The sequence below is a fragment of the Quercus lobata genome, chromosome 4 (genome assembly GCF_001633185.2).
Source record: "Quercus lobata isolate SW786 chromosome 4, ValleyOak3.0 Primary Assembly, whole genome shotgun sequence".
NCBI classification, from domain to species: Eukaryota; Viridiplantae; Streptophyta; class Magnoliopsida; order Fagales; family Fagaceae; genus Quercus; species Quercus lobata.
In genome coordinates this window covers 95873357-95895223 of record NC_044907.1, presented here as the reverse complement: position 1 = coordinate 95895223, position 21867 = coordinate 95873357, and the positions used below count along the sequence as shown (strand labels likewise).

Genomic DNA, 21867 nt, shown 5'->3' with positions numbered 1-21867 from the left:
CAGCATCACTTTTCTAGTCTGTGCTATACTACAAATTAGGTCCATAATCAAAACTAGTAATCATTAAACATAATTTCCAGATTGAAGGCTCAATCTAAAGCTAATTCTATCAAGATTATTTCCAGTGGCATGCCTGAAACCAGCTTGTGGCTCTTGCTGATTTCAAGGGATGGCCAGTAATCAAAGTAAAACTATAGATGAAATTTTATGTCTTCTAAATATCATATGCTAAAATAACACGAAACAGAAATGTTGGAGACAAATCAGTTAATTGACAATTAAAAAAAGAGAACCAAAGATAGGAAGCTAGATGTGATGTCAATAGCGAACAACTAAGCACATTGTACGTAACCAGCTCTAATAATCCAGTAACATACCCAAACCTTTTGCAAGTGCTATTACAATAAAAAATTTAACCTACCTGCATCTGTTGAACATCATCCTTCATACGGTTATAATCGTCCACATCTATATTTTTACACCTTTCAAGTAACTTCAGAAAAGAGCAAGTTTTAGAATACTGATATAACATGTGCGTCAAAACATAAAATGCAGTTCCTATTAACATATATGTATTACCTCACCAAACCTTGTTTCCAGGTTATCTCTCTCAACCTTTTGCATTTCAATTTCTTTCTTACAAGCTTCCACCTCAATTTGTCTCTCTCTCAGTAGACTCTCTAGATTCTCAGTCTCAGTCCTTGCTTTTTGAGTGATTTCACGCAATTTCTAAGATCAAAACAAAATAATTGGCTTTTAGTTAGTTAAAACCATCAATAAGCATATGACAGAACCTTAAGAGGACACTCAAACACAGGAGTTAACTCAAGCACCACACCTGGCATTCCTCAAAATTGTGCTTGTTTTCTTCTCTGAGCTGCATGTTGCTTTCACGAAGTAAATTCATTTCTCTGACCTGCAATTCAAAGTATACAGCATACTGTTAGGAGAACTTGCTGTTTCTGCTTATGCTGGTAGGTACAGCATTCAAGCTTTGCAGGCATTCAAGGCAACACCACCAAGACCTTGAACGCACAAATTTTATGATGATGGCTTTCTAGTACTCCACTAAAAATCAAATTTTACAGGGGAATATCTTAAGCACTACAACAGCATGCTAAGCAGAGTTTGGGAAAATTGGCATACCAATTTGAGTTCCCAACAAAAATAACATTGTCATGTTATAAAAAAGAAGAAATTATATGAATAACGGAAAGCAGATAGACAATTCCCCTACTATTCTACAGATGGAAGTTCCAGAATGAATGTAACTTAACCTGAAGCTGCAAAGATTTGATTTCTTCCTCAGTGAACAACAATGCTCTTGAATTTGCACGATTAGCTTGAAGTGAGGCTTGGGAAGTCTCTGCAGCTTTAAGAGCACTCTCAAGCTACACAGCCAGCAAAAGAGATTTGAGTAAATCAATTCATCCAATGAGAGCCAAACTTGAAACAGACCAGAATTATCTCAATATCATATATAAGTTCGAGTTTTGCCAGATAAGTAATCATGATGATGGTGGGAAAAAAAAGCATTAAAAACTTATCATAAAACCAGACTGCAAGCTCAAGAAGACTCAAACATATATGTGAAAGCACAAACATTAATGCATGCATAGCTACATACCACGCACAAATAGGCATGAAGGTATGTAATAAATGTAATAAGAATACAACAACTAATAAGATGCCTGATGAGTTGAGAAAGTATTTTGGTATCCATTTAAAATGATAAGGGGATATATCAAATCATACCAATTATCAACCCAGCAAAAAAAAAAAACAGAGACTTACAATGACACTTTGGAAGAAAGAGATTGAGCATATGCTAAGAAATGTAACAATTATAAATTTAGATGTATGCCTTTCTTAAAATATAAACAAATTGGGTCTATGCCAGGACAATCTAATAAGAAAATATTTTCTTAGTAAGGCTAGTAAAAAAATAAAGAGAAAAGACATTCGCATGTTTTTCCTTGACAGAAAAAAAATAAAATAAAATAAATAAATAAATAAATAAATAAAAAATGATAGGTTTCCAGGAAGATATTCTGGTTGGTCTTAGAAACAAGGGGGTTCCGGTTAAATATATTAAAATCATCAAAGAGAGGTATGACAGATGCGAAAGGAACCATCACTAATGTAAAAACTGCTGGAAGAATGCCGTGTAAATTTCCAATTACAATAGGGTTACATCAAGGATTGGCTTTAAGTCCCTATCTATATACTTTGGCTAACTAATGTAAATACTATTGGAAGAACGTCAAGTAAATTTCCTATTACCATAGGATTGGAAGTTTGTTTGCTGGATAAGAAGTTTGTTTTTCTCGCCTTGTCTCTCTCCTCCCTCCCCTCTGAATCCCGAACTCCAAAAAAAAAAATTGATACTAAAAATCTCAAGATCAAAACTTCACAAATCCATCCATTACTATGAATAATCCCCTAGCACAAGTTAGTTTTAACGTTTTGAGCTTTTGGGTTTCCGTTTTTGAATTCAAATGTATGAACAAAGGGCAAAGATAAAGAAACTTCTGCAAATGATGCTACCAAGACTGAAAAAATTTTACAAATGTATGAACAAAGGGCAGAAATTTACGCACATCTCTATCAAAAACGCAAGGCTCTATAACAAATTTGGCTTCGGCTACATATGAATCAAGAGAAACTATAACATGGGTGTTATTAGTTTGATTCAAGTTGGGTGGATAGTCACGGCAGTGGTGTGGATTTGGGTTTTCTCAATTGTGATTGTTTAGGGGAGAAAAAAAAATTAGGAACAAAAAACACCAAATAGATTCTTTTGAGGCTTTCAATCTAACAGAGCATAACCGAAAACTAAAACAACTCCACCATACATTTTTATGTGTTGTTTGTCTACCAAGATGCTTTCTTAATACCAGCAAGAGCACCTTTGTAAACCACTTGACCCACAAACCCCCAATCTCCACCACTAACCTCCATCCACACCACTAGCAAAGCACTACGACCCACAAACCCAAATAAACAAATACATCCCATCAATTACACCCCAAAAATCCAAATCCAAATACAAAGAAATAACTACCACCACCCTTTCCAAAAACCAACCAACGCAGAACCCCAAGACTTCCAAATCATCACTGTGAAGAGATCGAGACGAAATAAAAGAACACACAGCCACTTGGAGAATGGCCAGGGCAGATTGGTCAGAGAGAACTTCAAAATTGTGGGTTTCTTGTGATGAAAAAGATTGAAAGATGAGATCAGTTCCAACGGCACCACCAACAAAGATTACCGGCAATGATAAATGGTGGAGCAACCAAGCCTGTGGTTGGTCATGGCAGTTCGAGATCTGGGAGTGAGTAGAGAAGAGAAAGGCAACTTTGGTTTATAACACCCTAACTTTAGATCTTGATTTTTTTTTTTTTAAACCATGAAAATGGTGAGGTGGGTTACGGATGTCTAACGGAGGGCACCTCAAGTGGATTAAGTGATACTTTTTAAACCACAGGTAGGCTTAGTTAAAACCAGCCAAACCATAGGTAGGTTAACTGCAATTACCCCTAAATATAATCTTACTAACCTATCCAAAAAAGAAATGTCAAGTAAATTTCCAATTACAATAGGATTACAAGAAAGATCAATTTTAAGTCCCTATATATACTTTGGTCGTGGATGAGCTTACTAAGCCATTCAAGATGAGTTCACTTGGTGCATAATCTATACATTCAATATTGCATTAAACAATGAAACTAGAACAGGGGCTAGAATCTAGATGGTTATCAAATAACAGTTACCACTTACCATTTTCAATATCTTAGTTAAATTATCCATAAAAACAGGGAGATTTGAGGGGATTTTTCTAATAGAATTAGGGTGGGCGGATGAAGTGGAGTGGTACACCTAGAGTATTATATGATCACAGTTAAGAGGCACGCAATTGTATTAAATCTAGATGCAGATATAATTTATGGAAAAGAAAATTGTAGCCTGCCTTCTTCAAGAGAGGTAGTCCAAATCTGAAACAGAATCCACTAAATGAAACTTTATATTGACAAGGTTCAACAGATAAAGAATATTGCCTTCTCAGCAATACATATGATAAAGCACGACATCACAAAAAAGGGAAATAAAAAAATAAAAAATAAAGAAAAAACACTCATGCATAAAAGTTTCAAGATAAACATAAGTTGTAAGATGACCCAAGATAAACTTACTTGTGATTGTAGTCGCAGCTTTTCCTGTTTTAACAAAGAAATCTCTGTTTCTGCCTGTTAAATTTTAAGCCAAAAATTAAAATTTTTACACTAAGGTTCATGCGTGTGTCAGTGTGTGTGTGTGTGAGAGAGAGAGAGACAGAGAGAAGTAGAAAGGAAAAAGAGACTTACAATTTCTTTTGATCGCCGAAGATAATTGATAACGTTCTGTAAGCCAGAATCACCAAGTGTATCTGTGCCAGTGCTTCCTGAAGGCATTCCCGCAGAATGACGATCCCTCTCGGCCAATTGAATATGCAAAGCCTCAAGTCGACTGTGTAGTATTTTGTTCTGAAGAACATAGAAGAAGCCCCAGATAAAGCTAACAACAAAATGCATGACAAGAAAAAAAAAAAAAAAAAAAAACAAAAACAAAACCAAAAACAAAACCAAAACATACAAAAAGTTCAGAGAGGGCAAAAATTAGGTACTGTCCCTTACATATTACAGCCTATGTTCCCCAGATACAACATGAAGCAGAAATGACTTGTTACATTGTTTATCAACACACGCTCATAGAGATCACCTAATAGCATCTGGATAGCTCATGATTTGACACAGGAAAATCATTGATAGATGAAGTATTTAATGTGGCAAATCATTGATAGACAAAGTATTTAATTGCTCTTCACTGTCTTTAGTGGAGTTCCAGGATCATTGTTCTATTAGACATCAGTTATTATTTTTTCTGTTGATGTCTCCTATGCATCCCACATAATAGAGTTACAGCCTTTTTTGACATATTTTTATTCAACAAGGGCAAATCACCAAAAAAAAAAAAAGATTGGAAATTATATACCTAAATAGGGGTGTGTGTGTGTGTGCGTGTACACAAGCATGGGCACGTGTGTATATTCACACACCCTACAAGACTGAACCCATGACCTTACCCTCCACCACTTATGGGAGCCAAAAATGAAATTAGGTCTATAGACCATCAGCAAATTTAAATTATTTTGACCATGGGTTATCCACAATAGAACCAAATTGATTTCACAAGAAAAAAAAACAGGGTTGAACCCATGACCTTTCCCTCCGCCACATATCTATGGGAGTCAAAGATGACATTGCATCTAAAGACAATCAGCTAATATATATATTTATTTGGCTACAGGTTATCCACAATGGAACCAAATTGGTTTCACAAAAACACAATTTATAGTTACAGACCACTCTCAAGGTCTTAGACATCTTTAACATACTATTTAAAGGTACAAATAGAAATTTACTCTAAACATTAAAAGGAAAAAAAAATAATAGTCAATTCAAACCCGCTAATTCTGCTTTATAATGATACTGAAAGTACTTGAACATGACACCAAAAAGGTAAGAAATATATTTAAGTAATTAACTTGAAGAGAGTTGACCATATCAGCATATTACATCATAAAGAACTGACCTGTTCATTTATTTCATTGTACTTTTTCTCAGCATCATTCTTTGATCCCTCAAGCATTGCCTTCTCCACTTCCCACTTAGCTTTCAATTCACTCTTTAAAGCACAACAGGGATACTCATATCAACATTTGAGTTAAACAACAAAGCTAAATAATTTGAGTGAAACAAAACGTTGGACACAAGTAACAATGGATACTGCCTAATAACAAAACATTTTGGTTGAATTACCAAGATAAAAAATTTAGCAGAAAAACATATTGCTAATCCTTTCTACAGAAAGAAATTGTTTATGGTAGCACCTGCAATTCTATCCCAACAATTTCTTTTTTAAGTTCAGCAACAGCAACCTATCAAACCTATGTAGCACATTAATCCAGCATTAATTCTCCAAATTTCTGTCTCACCCAGCTTCATGAATTTCAGTTGCCCAAAATATGTACCAAAGAGCTAACACTACAAAATTTTGGTACTAAGAGTCCATTTGGTTTGGGGAATGGAAAAGTGGGAGGATAGAAAATAGGGAGGCATGAAAAAGTGGAAGGATAGACGAGATTTTAGTTTTCTCTCATGGTGTTTAGTTGGGGGATGGGAAAAGTGAGATGGAAAACTCTTTCGTTTGGTTGAGAAAAAAAATGAGAATAAAAAATAGAGTTCGTATAAATTTACTATCATGTCCCTATAAATGAGAGAATAAAACAAAAAATAACACATTATTTTTATTAAAAAATTATGTATAGATGGTACTTCATTTAACAAAAATTAAAAAAAAAGGGCAGGAACCCAAAACTTTTTTCTCAAAAAAAGAAAACCCAAAACTGTAGAGAAAAGAAAGAATAAGAACAGAAGAAAATAAAATAAAAAACCAAAGAAATGATCAGCGCAAAAGGAAAAAAAAATGGTATGATAACATAGAAAAAAAAAAAAGGCAAAGAAGTCAAAAAAGTTCAAAAAATCTGAATGTTGGGATGGGCAATTTTGTCCAAAACACAGCCCCTGGTTTTCTCTCCAGTTTTCTCCTTGATTTGGAAGAAAACATTTTGGTGGACCCAAAGAGAAAACACCCAAGCTCCACCAATTTTCCATTCTCTGTTCTCTCCAACCAAACACCCACAAAAAATACTCTCCATTACCCCCTAAAATCTCCCCAACCAAATGGACCACAAGGCTTTGTTTGTTGCTATTGTTATAAAATACATACCAAAGGCAAATTATTTCTGTACTGGTTGCACAATGACTTTAGAACAAGGCATGAGCTCATGCTGTTGACATTAATTGTGAAGCCATGAATGTTTTTAGGGTCAGCATTACAATTCATTGTGCTTCACCATGTTATAAACCTTGTAATTTCCTAAGAATAACAGTAGCATTGGTTTGTCAATACTAAAAATAAGGAGTAAAAATAAAGATGAATTCATCAATGCATAATTGAGAATAATCAGTATTACAAGGAGCACGATGGTCAACAAAAGCTCTTTTCCTAGTCTTCCAAAACAGAAGAAACCAGGGGGGAAGAGTGTGGAAGGCGAACATTAGGATCCAAAGATACTTCCAGATCTATTGCCACAAGACTAACTAGTTTCAGCTTATAAGCGATTTCACAAATTAAAAAATAATAATAATAATAAAACCCAACAAAGATGCCCTTAAAACCAAAATAAAAAAATGCAAAACAAAATCAGTACAGAAAAGGAAATATACATTTTCACTTCTGTGTGCATCTGCCAATTTACGCAACTCAGATGCTTCCTGTTGGAGTGACGCCAAGGTTTGTGATGTTTTTGTCAACTCCTGAATAGTCTCAGACTGGAGGATAACCTGCAAAAAATAGAAAACCTTAGCAACAACTAAGAACTGATGTCAATCCTATGAATAATAATGAGCACATGCAATATGACCATTCTAACAGCTAGTATACTGTCCTTGATAGAATGGCCACTAAAATACATCTTCTGATAACATATAGCTAAATTAAAAATTAATCATGGGAACAGACTAGTATCTCTATTAGAAATATGCGAGGGCCATGGGATAGGTGATGAAAATCTCCAAATGTTGATCTTGGGAAATGGCCAAAAGCAATGTAACTCAGTGACATTTCTCGTTTATTCCTATCAAAAGAACCTCATTTTGAGTCCCCCATTAGATTACATAGTCTCCTTATACCCCTCCATGCTTCCAAAATATCAAGATCTTCAGAGATCAATAATTATCTCATGTATATAATATTTAAATCTCAATCTTTTTCTACTCTAAATTATATATAAAACATAAATTTATGAATCGGATAGCATTTAACATTGAATTAACGAGAAATTTGGAGTCAAGCAGTGTAGCTATTGATCCAATAAAAATTGAGTCAAGCAGTGTAGCTAACAAAGAGTACCACCAAGTTTTACTTGCAGCAGACCCTATATGTATGCCACAGTTGAACACGCAAAAAGTAACCTGTCTTTCATAATTGGCTTGAGCAGCACGCCATCGCTGATGTTCTTTCTCCAAGTCCTCTTTCACAGCAGAAATCTGAATTTCCATTTCTAAAACTTGGGAACTAAATGCAAAGACAAAGCATGAGACACCAAATGTGATAGTCAATCGAGATTACACAAAGCAAAAAGACTCACGTTTTAACTGATATTTCTTCCTTTAATATAGTAATTTCAGCCAAAGAAGAAGCAAGAGTCTCCTCATTCCCTGCAGCCACAGAAGCTACTTCTTCCGACTTCAAACCAGACTCATATTCAAGTTCAGAAACCCTCTCTCTAAGGGAAAGAAGTTCAGCTTCTAGTGATTTCTTTAGTTTGTCAGCCTGTACAAAATTTGGAAAGGGCAGAACAAATTGTAGACACATTAATACAAAATTTTAACCCTTGGTATTTTTCAACTCTCACATAACAGCACAATACCTCAATCTTGAAGGTTTCGTGGGCACATTCCATCTGTCTTAACGCATCTTCATTCACCTGAGCAATGCTCTTATACTGCAAAATGTACTTAACCTATTAGTTCACTAGGCATTCAAAAAATTAAGAACTTCAAGGAATAAAATAAGAACCTGTTGCATGTGATCCTTGTTAGCCTGTGCTTCCACTTTCAACTTTTCAATCTCTTCCTTTGCCATATGCAATTCTACAACCACCTACAGAAAATTCAACCAAAATGTTAGAAGAAAAAAAAAGGTATACGTTCAACACAATAAAGATGTCTTGACATGGCAGGAATCTCGAGAATGACAAGAACATGGCCATAATCCAGTAACTACATGTCAATTTAGAAAAATTACAGCAGGACATTCCAGATATTACACCTCAACGAATGTTAGAAAGAATTGATGAATAAATATTTATTACCAAAAGCTTCAACAAATCCAAAATATTTCGAAGTACATCTACAACAAAAGACTAATAAGGAAAGACCACAAGTATTCTTTTTCATCATTCTATTCTATTTGAAGTCATACAATGATATGTCTTTAATTGACATGTCCTTTTTCTTTTGACTAATCTACTAATGTATCTTTCGGCATTCCTCGACCTTTTTTTGTTCATTTGACTTGAATCAACTCATTTTTTACTCATTGGTGCATTAATCACTCTCCCCTACATGACCAAACCATCTCAAGTGACACTTCCTAATTTTTTCCTCCAACTTAACCATCTTAACATTCTCATTTCAGCTACACTCCAATGAACATGGCTCCTTAACAGCCTAACATTTAATACCATAGAGCACAGCTGGTCTTATAGCTCCACCACATTCACTCTAATCTTATCCTATGATTCATATGTTCTTCAATCTCTTCATCCTTATGAATTATTGACCCAAAATATCAAGAGCTCCCACTTTTTGGTATCCTTGGCCTTCAAGTCTTACTCTTACAACCCCTTCATGTTTCTTTCTACCTTTACTAAACTTACATTCCATGTACTCTATTTTAGTCCTACTTTTTCAAAAGCCTTTTAGACAGGTATCCCTCCAAATTTCAATTTTGACAGCCTCTTCATGTTTGTTTCTACTTTTACTAAACTTACATTCAATGTACTATGTTTTTGTCCTACTTTGCCAAAAGCCTTATAGACTTTAAAGCATCTCTCCAAATTTCAATCTTGACACAAACTCCATGTCTAGTTTCATCCAATAAAACTATATCAGCAACTAAAACATAATAAAGTGACTACAATTTACATTAGCCATCAAACTACCACAACTCTCCTCCCTCCTTTTTTCCCAAGTACATCTATCTAGCAATTAAATTCATGTCTAACTAGAGTTAGTACATGTTGCATACAGTCTAATATTGAATATGGCATTGCTATGTTGGCTTCTTAAAAAGAAACAAATATACTAAATAAGGATACATGCATTAGTATCATTTATTTAATAAGTAAATAAGCTTAATTGCAAAAAAGATAAACTATTCAAGGAACCAAAGCACACAGGCAGTGTACTAAGGAAACGACAAAGAAAAAAGCTTTAAGGTCATTAAAGTTACAACTATCCAGCAAAAGGTCCAGGCTCCTACACTATGTAGCACCTAAATAATGCACAGACTCTATCCACAAGTCCTCAGAATTTAGAGAAAGTGGCCACAGGAATCTGGAGATTTACCCATAGCATGTAGCCCATTGTTGTCTCCACAACAGTCTTAACAGAAATAGTAAATAACTGGCATCAGATGTTATCTAAACATTGCCAAAAATGCCCCCTCGTTATTTTTCATAAATGGAAGACTTTCAACACTTCCACAAGTTTGTGTCTTTATAAGCACATTCCCCCTTCAACTCTTGTAGGAAGTAAAGACCTACTATAATAAGATGCATAAAACAAAAATCCTCACTTATTATAGTAGTTAGTTTTTTGTTTTTGTTTTGAATCCTCACTTATTCATTATTCTATTCTATTTGCTGAGGGCTCCAACACCTCCATAAACAATTTTCATGACTTTAATGCATCTTTACAAACATTGCCGTTGCTAGGAAGACCAGAGAACTATCAAAACACATAGAAAACCAAAAACCAAACAGGAAGCAGTAGTAGCTAAGCAATGTAGAAAACATAAAAGACAAAAAATGAGAAACAGGTGCCTCCAATGAGATATACTGGAGAACAGATGATAGGGTTCAATTCTCTAAATTATAAGACAAAATAATTCCCCCAATAAAAAAGGCACAGAAGACACATAAGTCAAAGTTAACAGGTCAGACAAACACTAGCTGCACATCCTAAAAGTACTATTCAAAGATCAATTAGATAGATAACAAAAAACACTGACCTCATTGCTCGAGAAAGACGAGGGTTCATTCCCACCATCCACCTGAACATCCTGCATCCACACAAAAGACAAAACAAAATTAAATAACAAAACATAGTTACTGAATTATATTTTTCCATGGTAACGCCTATCCCTTATAGGATACTTCAACTAAGGGCCTATTTGGATGTTTAAAAAAGAAGGGAGAGTAGAGTAGAGGGAGGGAGAGTAGTTCAATTACTTTGTTTGGAAGTTTTTTAAAGGAGGAGGGAGAGGGGTTTGGAGGGGTTTCAACTACCTCTAACCCCTCATTTTTAATTCCTCCAAATTGGAGAGATTTGGAGGGAGAGGAGAGTAAAAAAATTATTGACCAAATGAATTTTCCAATTTACCCTTTTTAAATTAACAAAATTACAAACCATTTATATAAATAATTTTTGTTTGTTTCCTAAGAAAATTTAAACGTGAATGAAAAAAAAAAATTGAATACAAATCATTCTCTTCTTCTATTCTCTTTTTATCTATTTCTCTCTCTCTCTAATCATTCATCAATTCGGGTCAAATACTAGAAGATCCATTGTTTTTGTATTCGGAGCTCGGTTCCAAGTTCGGATTCTAGGGTTTGTATTTGGAATTTCAAGAATGGCTCAGGGAACAGGGAGGGGCAGAGTGGTCGGAGACTACTGGGTGGGTCGGCAAATCAGGTCCAGGTCGTTCTCGGTGGTGTGGCACGCGAGGCACCGAGTTCATGGAACCGAGGTAGCGATCAAGGAAATCGCTATGGGTTGACTCAACAAGAAATTACAATTTCTTGCACGATATCATTGATGTTGAGGATGAAGATCTCCGACATGAGAGACTCTTGCAATTTCTTGAGGTTCAGAGATCTTCATCCTCAAGCGGATTAAGGTTATAGAAATTGCAAAATAATATTATCCACTTGCATGATATCATTGAGGTTCGTTGATTTTTTTTTTTTTTTGGTGGGGTACTGTTTGGTTGGTGAGAAAATTGAGTAAAGTAGTGGAAAAAGAATTTTGAAGTTTGCTGTTTTATTTGCTTAAACCTTTGGTTTTGCTCATTTCGATGGGAATTTATGTAAGGATTTTTTTTATAGGGATAGTTGATGTGTTGGAAATAGTTTTGAAGGGAAAAGATTTTACAATAAAGTTGGAATAGTGAAACTCAGAAATTCAATGTTGATTAAATAATTATTTAATCTAACAAATTAATCATAAATCAATGTTACAAGTTTATTTTCAAATAGGGGTAAATTTGTCTATTTAAATCATTTATTCTCATTTCCATCATAATTTTTAAAACATCCAAATAAGGGGAAGGGCTAATTATTCCCTTCCTCCTTACTAATTTTAAAAACATCCAAACAAGGTGGAGAGTAACCATTCTCCTTTACTCTCCTTCCCACTACTCTCCTCCCCTCTACTCCCCTCCCTCTCTAAACTTCCAAACAGGCAACAAGTCAATTTTTAACCTGCCAGCCCTCACTTGAGTCTGCATGAATGAACTGAACCATGTTACAAATGTCCTGACACTATCCATCAAGGACCGGATTTAGATTACGTCCATTTGCCATAAAAATTTCCAGTAATGTATTGGTTCAGACACCGATTACATCAATTAGAATGTTACAATAGTAACCCCCCCCCCCCCTTTTTTCCCTACTTCAACCCATTAAAACAACACCAAAAGCTGATTCTGCACATGAACAATTCATCTCAAAAGGAGACAAATGGTAATGAAAATCTATGGAAAGAAACACCCCTAAATCTCTTTAAGAACCACAACATTGCCATTTCAAATGCATATAGATCTATTATCCACAGCTTTTCAACACTTTTTCTTTAGTAAGAATATCACATAATATCTTCACACAGATAGCAATGTTGAAGACCCAAAAAAAAAAAAAAAAAACCCTACAAACACAGGGAAAAGAATGCTTCAAGATGCAAAATTCCGATGATAAGGTAATTCTTCAACTTTAAGAAAACGTCGAGAATAAGAAGATATACCATAGCATCTGAAGATTTGCTTTTTCTCTCTAGATCCAACAGTTTCGCCTGAGTGATCATACAAAATGAGTAAGCACAAATAAAACGGTGGGCTTGAAAGCATGATCCAGCTCAAATTTTTAAATAACAATAGACATAGAGTTTAGGGTGTAATAACACACTACTATAATAAGTGAGGATTCAAAACAAAAACAAAAAACTAGTAGGAAGTAAAGACCTCAGCAACAGCAGCTCTGGATTCAGCAGCCACGACAGCACGCAAAGCATCAGCCAACTCTTTTCCCATTTCTTCAACTTGTCTCATTGCATTTTTTAGGGTCTGCTCACGATCTACTGTGAGGTTTCGAACATTACCCCGCTCTTCTTGCAGCTCTCTCTTAGCCTCAGCCCATTCCCTCTAAAAATGCCATTTCAGATAATGGTATATAGTTAAGTCTTATTCTTTATCATCACGAACTTTAAAACAAAATAAATTCACATGAAATTAAGGCATGGGAATGCAACAGAATTAACATTTGCCATCACCATCAAGAGAATAATAATTCCAAGCAACAACCATGAAACATCACTAAAAGGAAATCCAGAGGACAGCGTTTAAATAAAAAGAGCAACTGAATGAGAAACTCTAGCTAGTCAACATAGAACAATTGACAATGTAACTCCATAAGTAATGGAAACAAACCTCAACGTGCTTAACATACTCCTCTTGTTTTCTCCTCTCAGCAACTCTTGCCTCCTGCAGGACACAAGAAGAAATCAAACCATATAACCAAATGCCAAGTCCATGTTCCACCATTTATGGAAGGGGAAAAAAGAATACGCAAAAGATAAACAAGATGTGCTACCTCACGAACTTCCTCAGCACTTTGAATAGTGTCCAAGCTAGCCTGCATACAGTTATATAAGAACAAGCACTACACTAAAGTATAAAAAGTCAAATTGCCATAACCTTAACCTGTAGACGATGCACCCTCTCTGACAAACTACAAACTTCAGTGCAAGCTCTCTTCTCAGCATTTGATAACATTTCCTTTTCTTGCTTTAAAATGGATACCTATTGAATTTCAAGATATGATATGAGTATTATCAAAGGAGATATCAAAAGAGAAGTTGAAGAAATTTTTACCTCCATAGTCAGCTTCCGAGAACGTTCCTCAGCAGCATGCAAAGATTCAGAACTTTCACGCAGCTTTCGTTGGTAGTCAACAACTAATTGCGAAAACTCCACATTTCTAGCTAAAATGCCATTCGATTCATTTCTCTGGTATATTATACATCACATGTAACACCACAAATCAGGCATGATATGCAACGCCATGTATGAAATATAATAAATGGGACAAAATCATGGGGAGGGAGGTTGGAGAAACCCACACACACATACACATAGAGAAGGGAAATTTTTTCAAAAAATATGATCACCTGATGCTCAAATTCCTTCATAAAGCTTTCAAGTCTCTCTCTAGCAAAATTAGATTCCAGGGCCAACTTGTCACGGTCCGATCGTAATAATATAATCTCACTCCTAAGAATCAAATACCAAACATCTTGAATGAGCAACATCTTATACAAGGTAGACGGCAGGTAAAAAAACAGACGGAAAGCTACAATCTAATATAATTAAGAGATGATTGTGCTCACGATTATGAAGAGGATGATCAACTAAATTTAACCAATAAAAAATTAAACATCAATCATCAATCACCCAAAAAAAAAAAAGGCTTGAATTGCTGTTTTTCGCTCAGTCATCTACAGATTTGCTGTTTTTCATTCTTTTGTGTTTTATTTTGCTCACCATCTTTGCAATTTTTTAACAAAATTGGACAAAAGGCTTGAATTGAATAAAATTGAAATTAAAGGACCCAATTGAACGAAAGTAAAGTTCAAGGACTGAAATGAATTTCAGCCAAATTAGAGACTCCAATTTGCATTTTAGCCTTAAATATAATAGTATGAAGTTAATAGGATTGGCAAGTCTAATAAAAAATTAGTCTGGAATTTCCTGTTTGACTGGTTTACTAATTACATAGAGGCAGTGTTGGGACTTGGGAGTTCTCTCTTCTCCATATGTTAGGCTGTGCCGACATGAGAGAGTTTCCAGTGCTGCAAAACACAAAAGATCCATACCCAATGATTCATCCAAGGGCCAACTGTCCGTACAAAAGTGGGGTGCAGACTGTTTCACTTGATCCATCAATTGGCAACAGTTGGCAAAGTTCCCCACCCTAAGGGATCAGATAGAGTACTGGTTTGAATCCCAACCAAGCCTGGACTACCCCTGAGCACCTCTGTTCCTATTTTGCCCAGTATGAAACATGTTATACTGACAGTATACAGTGATTTTGGAGATCCAAAACTTTACATCCTTTCTTCCCATAAGTCATGAAACATGAGTATAGGGATTGGGGGCAAAGACAGACTAAAACTATAATGATCAACTCATATTATCTTATTACATTCTTTTTTTTTCTTTTTTTTTTTTCTTTTTTTGAGAAATTGTATTTCAAAGGGAAAAGAAGACCATTTGATAATGCTTGTGACCAAACTCAAAATTCAAAAACACCACCATTAAGCAAGAAAACAGCAATTCAATCAAGATAACCAATAAGAATATTAATGTAATCAAGAGCAGAAAGAGAAGGTACTACATCAAGAGCAAAATTCTTTTTTGGAAATAGACAATAAAACAAAAATAACAAAGCACAAAATGTTAAATTTTGCTATCAGATTTAGAATTAATTGTAGAGTATATATTAAATTACCTTTGAACCATGCCAAAGAGGAAAAAAGAGCACAAAAAATAAAAAAGCTGAAATTAAAAATATATTCAATTAGCGAAACTAAGCGAGAAAGGACCTTATAGTGCTACAAAGGATTAATTGCACTTTCCCATCTGTGGTTTGCCCCGTTTTAAAGTTGTCTATCCATGGTTTAAAAAGTGTCACTTTACTCACTTAAGTTCAGCTCCATTAGACATCCGTTACCCACCTTCACTATTGCCATTAAATAGATAAATAAATTCAAGATCAAAAGTTGGGGTTTTGAAAAAAATCAAGAACCCCAACTTTTTTATGAAAACGTGTTTACTCTTAATTTGGGAGATTGATCAGGGAAGAATAAATATAGCGAGGAATTCATAATTAAACTCAAAAAGGAAATCAGGAAAATATATATATATATTTTTTCCCTAAAGCGAAAAAATGGTTAGCAGTAGCCGACCATTACTGTGTTTCTGAATTTCCTTTTATGCTTAGCATGACAAGCAAATCTTTTACATGTGGATGGTCGGATCCACTTATAAAATAACTTTGGTCTTCAATAAAATCTCTATAGAAATCTAGTACGGAATCTGTTTATAAAAAAAAAAAAAAGTCCTTGACAGTTCCTATGTAATTATTTAGATTATTAATCTCTAAGTGTCTTCCACCTCGATAATGGCTGACATCTAGTTTCTGTCTCCAATCTAGATCTAAATAGGCAGATTTAAAAGTTCTCTTTTTATGCTTTTACAAATTTCTTCAAGTTCTATTGAAGAATTGATGATTGCAAAAAGAAACATAACAGTAATGTAAAGCTTCTATATTTTTTTTTGATAGGTAAGAAAAAATATATTCAAAAAACTGCTAGATGCAACAAAGCACCAGCATAACAAAAGTACAAAAAATAGAAAAGCAGAAAACAAAAAACAAAAAAAAAAAAATTAATTACAAAGAAAGAGAGCTAAGGAAAAGAGGAAGAGAGTCACTAGATGTGAGTCCCCAAGCCCTAACCCAGTCAAAAAGGGAACTAGAAAAAAGAGCAAGCATTTGGTCCTCAGACCTATCCAAATCCTCAAACGTCCGCCGATTGCGTTCCTTCCAAATCCTAAAGCTTCTATAGGTTCATCAAAGCCAATCTATGTAAAGCTCATTAAAAAAAATAGAAGGGTTCAACTTGCTTCCATACTTACCGTTGTCTCCTTGTTTGAATGGTTTGGTATTAATTAAAGTGTTTTGAATATGAAATAGACAACAAAAACAACTGGATGGATACATAGGGATATAAAGGATCCAAAATCTATAGCAGATCACAAGTATCAAATGGGATTAGGAGATTGATGAAAACGTGTTTGTACTTTGTTTTTTTACAAAAACCTAACTTTTTAATCTTAATTTCTCTTATTTTTTGAAATTCTTTTTTATTTTTATTTTTTTTTGTTTTTAACAATGGAAGTAATGAGGTGGATAATGGATGTCTAACGTAGCTAACCTCAGGTGAGTAAAGTGACACTTTTTAAACCACGAATACTCAACTTAGAACAAACCATAGGTGGTTAAAGTGCAATTAACCCTAATACAAAAGATGCCAAAGCAATATTGTCTGTTGAATTTTTAAAATTAAATAAATAAATAAATCTCTACTACCAACAAGAGAAAGCTTGTGTAGTTCTTTTTTTTTTTTTTTATAATTTATCAAAAGAAACTCCAAAAGGTACTGTAATCACAACTACTTCCCAAAATAAAACATTTACAACATTTCATATCATCATAAGAATTTGGTGACCGCGATAAAAGCAAATAAAATTTTTTATAACCAATTGATCTCTTTCAACACTCCTCTCTCTTTCTTCCTAGAAATTGCCAATATCTATCTGACTTTTCTTGCAATTAATAAAAACCCATTAAGGCTTCTTTTTTTTTTTTTTTCAAAAATTATTTATTCTATTTTTGCATGCACAGTGCACCTACAACTAGTATTTATAAAAAATTTAATTTAAGACTTCTAATATGAAATACAAGCTGAAACTAATGATAAAAGAAAAGGCTGATGCTAAGAAAATGCCTTTTAGAAAGAATTAAGTTACACCTCCTTTTTCTCCACAAAGCAAAATAAATATGAAGTTTCACACAAACAAATCAAAGTTTGTGATACAAAAGTATATGCCGAAGTCAGAAGATAGCAACTGTACCTAGATTTTGACAATTCCTCTTCAAGACATTTCACCCGTTCCACAGCCTGCTCATGGGCCTTTTTAGAAGCTTCCTATATAATTTGTATATTTTGATGATAATGTTAGAAAGTATGGAGTAATAATCATATCTCATAGGTCCATTTCTCAGATAACATCCTTGGTAACATACCTGAGATCTTTCGAGAAGAAGCTTTAAATCAGTCCTCCTATTGTCTGCAACAACCAATTTAATTATGTAAGCACACACATTAAAAAATATATATAATAGATTGAATTATATACCCAATACAGAAAAATTATAACAATACATAAAGGATGCACAGCACTACGAACTTAATCACAGCAGAAGTCAGGCCAACTAATAATGATACAATCATAGATGACCTTCCTATATGCTAGTTGCATTGCAGCTTCCAACTAGATGACAGAATTTACAATCAGAGGCTCAGATTGCTACACCGTTATTAAAGGAATAACAAGATATCCAAAAACCAAAAACCAAAAACAAAGGACAAAAAACAGAAAGAGAGAAATCGAAGATAACATATGATATTATCAACAAAAATCATTAACGATCTTTCATGGTACTGTATTTACAGACAATTCCTTTCTTTTCGTAAGTTCTTCTATAGAAGTTGATAGATTTAGCATAACAGTCGTGCTAGAGCTTTTACAAAGTTTGAATGCAACAGTGATACTTTTTGAGTGGAACTAAAGAAAGATATGGCAGCAGACCCATCCAATCTCAACTGGCATTGGAACTAGCATGTGAAAAATTACTGGAAGTACTAACCATGGAGTCATTCTCTATATTCCCACTTGATCTGACAATTACACAATAGCCAAACAAGACAATTTCTTGCCATCAATATTTGCAACTCTTCCAGAAAGGTTCCTACTTTTATGGATCTCACACTTAACTGACAAATGACAAATTTAAATGCTTACAAATTCTCCCTGCCCAGGCTGAAGGTTTTATTTTTGAGATAACTCGAGATGAACTTAAACTTATTTTTCAATTTCTTCAATGTGGTCTTTGGTTTTAAGATTTTTTGCTGTTTCTTTGGATAATGTCTTACTCTACGATAGAGTTGTTATCATGTTGGAAGCGATATTTTGGTAAAAGAATTAATAGAAAAGATCAATTAAGGGTCAATTTGTTTCAGTATAATATTTTTACCAGTAAAGTTTCTGTATTTTCCCATATTTCAGTAGCACTAAACATTGCGACCGAATAACAAAACAAAATGGGAGGAACGAGCCAATCATCCAGGGGGAAAAAATCCTCTTTCATGGAAGGTAGAAGACACCACACAACGTATTAGTAAACCCCTTTAGCTAAAAAAATCCACCTCCTCATTACCAAACACAAGAATCTATTTAAGGTCTGTTTGGGATTTACTTATTTTGCTGAAATTAAAAACTTTTTGCTGAAAGTACTGTAGATAAATGTAAAAGTTAACTGAAATAGTACAGTAGGACCAATGAATAGTATCAAAAAGTGCAGTGGGGCCCATAAATAGTAGCAAAAATAAGCTGAATAATAAAATAAGCTGACTTTTTAATTTGGAACCAAAGGCACACTTAGTACAATCCAAATTCCATTAATGAAACTACTAGCACAAAAAGCCTCTTAGATGAAAATTTTTTATCTCCAAGATCTGGCATATCTCAACATGTAATTATAGAATAATCAAACTCAAACGAGTCGTGCCCATTCCCCTAGACACCTGAAGAAGGAAAGAACCCCAGGCTGTTTGCACTCCAAGAAATCCCCCTGTTTGGTAATAGCTAGCACCAAGCTAACACCCACATTCAACCATGAGTAACTATTCCTCTTCTTTTTCTTTTGTTCTTTTAATAACCAGGATTAATGCACCATAGAAATGGCTTCCAAAACCCATAAATAAGATGCCAAATAAAAACTTAAAGGGGAAAGAAAAACAAAACAGTTTATATCAATAACCTCCACCAGGTTTCACTTCAAAACAAAATTGGAACACCTTTGTGATTAGTAATGCATAAATGTAGGCCTAGAAACTTTGTTTGGAAGTTTAAGAAACAAAATGATTAACAGTCATGTGAGAGAGAGAGAGAGAGAGAGAGAGAGAGAGAGAGAGAGGGCGTGGGAGGGAGGGAGAACAAAAGCAGAGACCTGAACCAAGCTCTGCAGAATGGGGCAGAGATGATTGAAGTTTATGCTCCTCTTCATATAACCTTTTGTACATTGCAACCTAAGAAGAAAATGGGATGTAAGATATAAATTAAAAAAGTTATATCACTAGCAGCTTGTCACAACAGTAGGAGTAATAGCAGTGGCGGCAATAGAGTAGCATTAATAAATAGCAGGCAAGCAACAAAATAAAAGTCGGGCTGTAATAAAAGCATACAGAGGTGTGAAGGGATTCAATCATGCGCCCTTGGTCTTCAGCTCTTTGTAACACAGCAGCAACCTTAGATGCAGCTTCATCAGTATGCTTTTTGAGCTCCATTTCAAATGTTTCCTGCAATTAGCAAACAGAAAAGTATGAAATAGATTTTCAAGTGCAAAAGTACAATTTTTCCAAACAAGCAAAGCATTACATAAACAGACAAGAAGTTTTTCCAACCAACCTTGAACTCCATCTCTCTACGTTGAGCCTGATCAGAAAGACTGCGAACGAGACTCCTTAGTTGGACATTCTGCTCAACTAATCCATTTATGTCCTTAAATGTCAACTGTTTACATTTTTATTCAAAAGCACAGTAAACATATGTCAATTACTTCTACACCAAGGAAAAGCACACAAGTGTAAGAAGTCATGCCGAAGAAAGAACAAGCAACAAACTCACAAGGCGTTCTGAAATGACTTTTTCAGTATCAGACTCCAAATTTGTCCCACCAACAGCAGTTGTACCATCATCAAGACCATCAAGCCCTGTAGATCCACAACGAAGTTGTATATCTCGACATTCCTTAAGAAGAACAGTCACCTAAAAAATTATCATCCAACAACATTAGAATTGTACACTTGCACAGAATACTACTATTAAACGCACTGTCAACAGACAAACAGAAAATGACAACGAAATATAGTTCAATTGGCACTTCATTCTCCCATTATAATGGGATGGAGGTTGAGGTCATGTGTTCAAGACCCACTGAGTATGAGTATAACTTACCCAAAAAAATTTACAGAAAATTATGTCATATTGTTAGTAAATATAGAACATATTATAAGAGCTAGAGCTCATCCAACTGCAATACACTGTAACAGGCACTTCTAAAGACTCTGTTAGTGCAAGACAAGTCAAAAACTCCAGTATGCCTGGATGCATGTCTGAAAATTTTTTCACTATATCCCAACAAGTTAAAGACAGGCTGTTTAGTTGTAGTTAAAGAAGGTGTGGGGGGGGGGGGGTTGTTGTAGTTGTGATACTTAAAGTATAATGAAGATAAACATATCAAAACCAGGTTCACTTTATTAAAGCACAAACATAGGGTAATTAATAAAGCAATTGAAGGAAGTATAATCATTAATATATATCATTAATATCAACTAATGCAAAGAGAAGGATCTAACTGTATAATTTTCATTTAACTTAATGCAAAAAAATATATATATATATATATATATCATTAATATCAACTAAATGCTAACATTTATAGCAAGTATAATCAACAATGGAGATAAGACAGAACAATGAAACCATATTAAGTAAATAAACAATCATCAGAACCGAGAATGCTACTTTTACCTGTTTCTGGAGGTCAAAAATCTCTTTCTGAGCAAGATTATAGTCACGTTCATGCCTCCTCAAGTCAGCCTAAAAATTCTAAGGGTCAGAACAACCAATGAAAGATATAATTAGGACCAATAATTTTGCTAAACATTTCACAAACCTTCAATTCTTGGATGGTTTTCTCTAAGTTGGCCTCTTCAGACAGGGAATTTTGTAGTCTTTGGTTGATCATAGAGTATGCCTCTGCCATTCTCTCGTGTTCCACTACATAAATGTCAATTA

General features: G+C 34.5%; 1 protein-coding gene across 2 annotated transcripts in view; it reads right to left on the bottom strand.

Annotated features, from left to right (window-relative positions):
* Positions 1 to 21867, bottom strand: part of LOC115986937 (nuclear-pore anchor) — a 42165-nt gene that overhangs the window by 6135 nt on the left and 14163 nt on the right. For both annotated transcript variants that reach the window (XM_031110365.1, XM_031110366.1), the window contains exons 13-40: positions 21746 to 21849; positions 21601 to 21669; positions 20695 to 20835; positions 20476 to 20580; positions 20253 to 20366; positions 20018 to 20096; positions 18032 to 18075; positions 17860 to 17933; positions 14334 to 14436; positions 14038 to 14172; positions 13867 to 13965; positions 13757 to 13798; positions 13594 to 13647; positions 13129 to 13308; positions 12912 to 12959; positions 10903 to 10953; positions 8686 to 8769; positions 8537 to 8611; positions 8255 to 8439; positions 8079 to 8181; positions 7332 to 7448; positions 5635 to 5727; positions 4368 to 4526; positions 4197 to 4250; positions 1278 to 1391; positions 839 to 916; positions 580 to 729; positions 422 to 493 (exon numbers count right to left, since the gene is read on the bottom strand). In XM_031110365.1, coding sequence (XP_030966225.1) covers positions 422 to 493; positions 580 to 729; positions 839 to 916; positions 1278 to 1391; positions 4197 to 4250; positions 4368 to 4526; positions 5635 to 5727; positions 7332 to 7448; positions 8079 to 8181; positions 8255 to 8439; positions 8537 to 8611; positions 8686 to 8769; positions 10903 to 10953; positions 12912 to 12959; positions 13129 to 13308; positions 13594 to 13647; positions 13757 to 13798; positions 13867 to 13965; positions 14038 to 14172; positions 14334 to 14436; positions 17860 to 17933; positions 18032 to 18075; positions 20018 to 20096; positions 20253 to 20366; positions 20476 to 20580; positions 20695 to 20835; positions 21601 to 21669; positions 21746 to 21849 — 2726 coding nt within the window. The remainder of the gene's footprint in view (positions 1 to 421; positions 494 to 579; positions 730 to 838; positions 917 to 1277; positions 1392 to 4196; positions 4251 to 4367; positions 4527 to 5634; positions 5728 to 7331; positions 7449 to 8078; positions 8182 to 8254; positions 8440 to 8536; positions 8612 to 8685; positions 8770 to 10902; positions 10954 to 12911; positions 12960 to 13128; positions 13309 to 13593; positions 13648 to 13756; positions 13799 to 13866; positions 13966 to 14037; positions 14173 to 14333; positions 14437 to 17859; positions 17934 to 18031; positions 18076 to 20017; positions 20097 to 20252; positions 20367 to 20475; positions 20581 to 20694; positions 20836 to 21600; positions 21670 to 21745; positions 21850 to 21867) is intronic.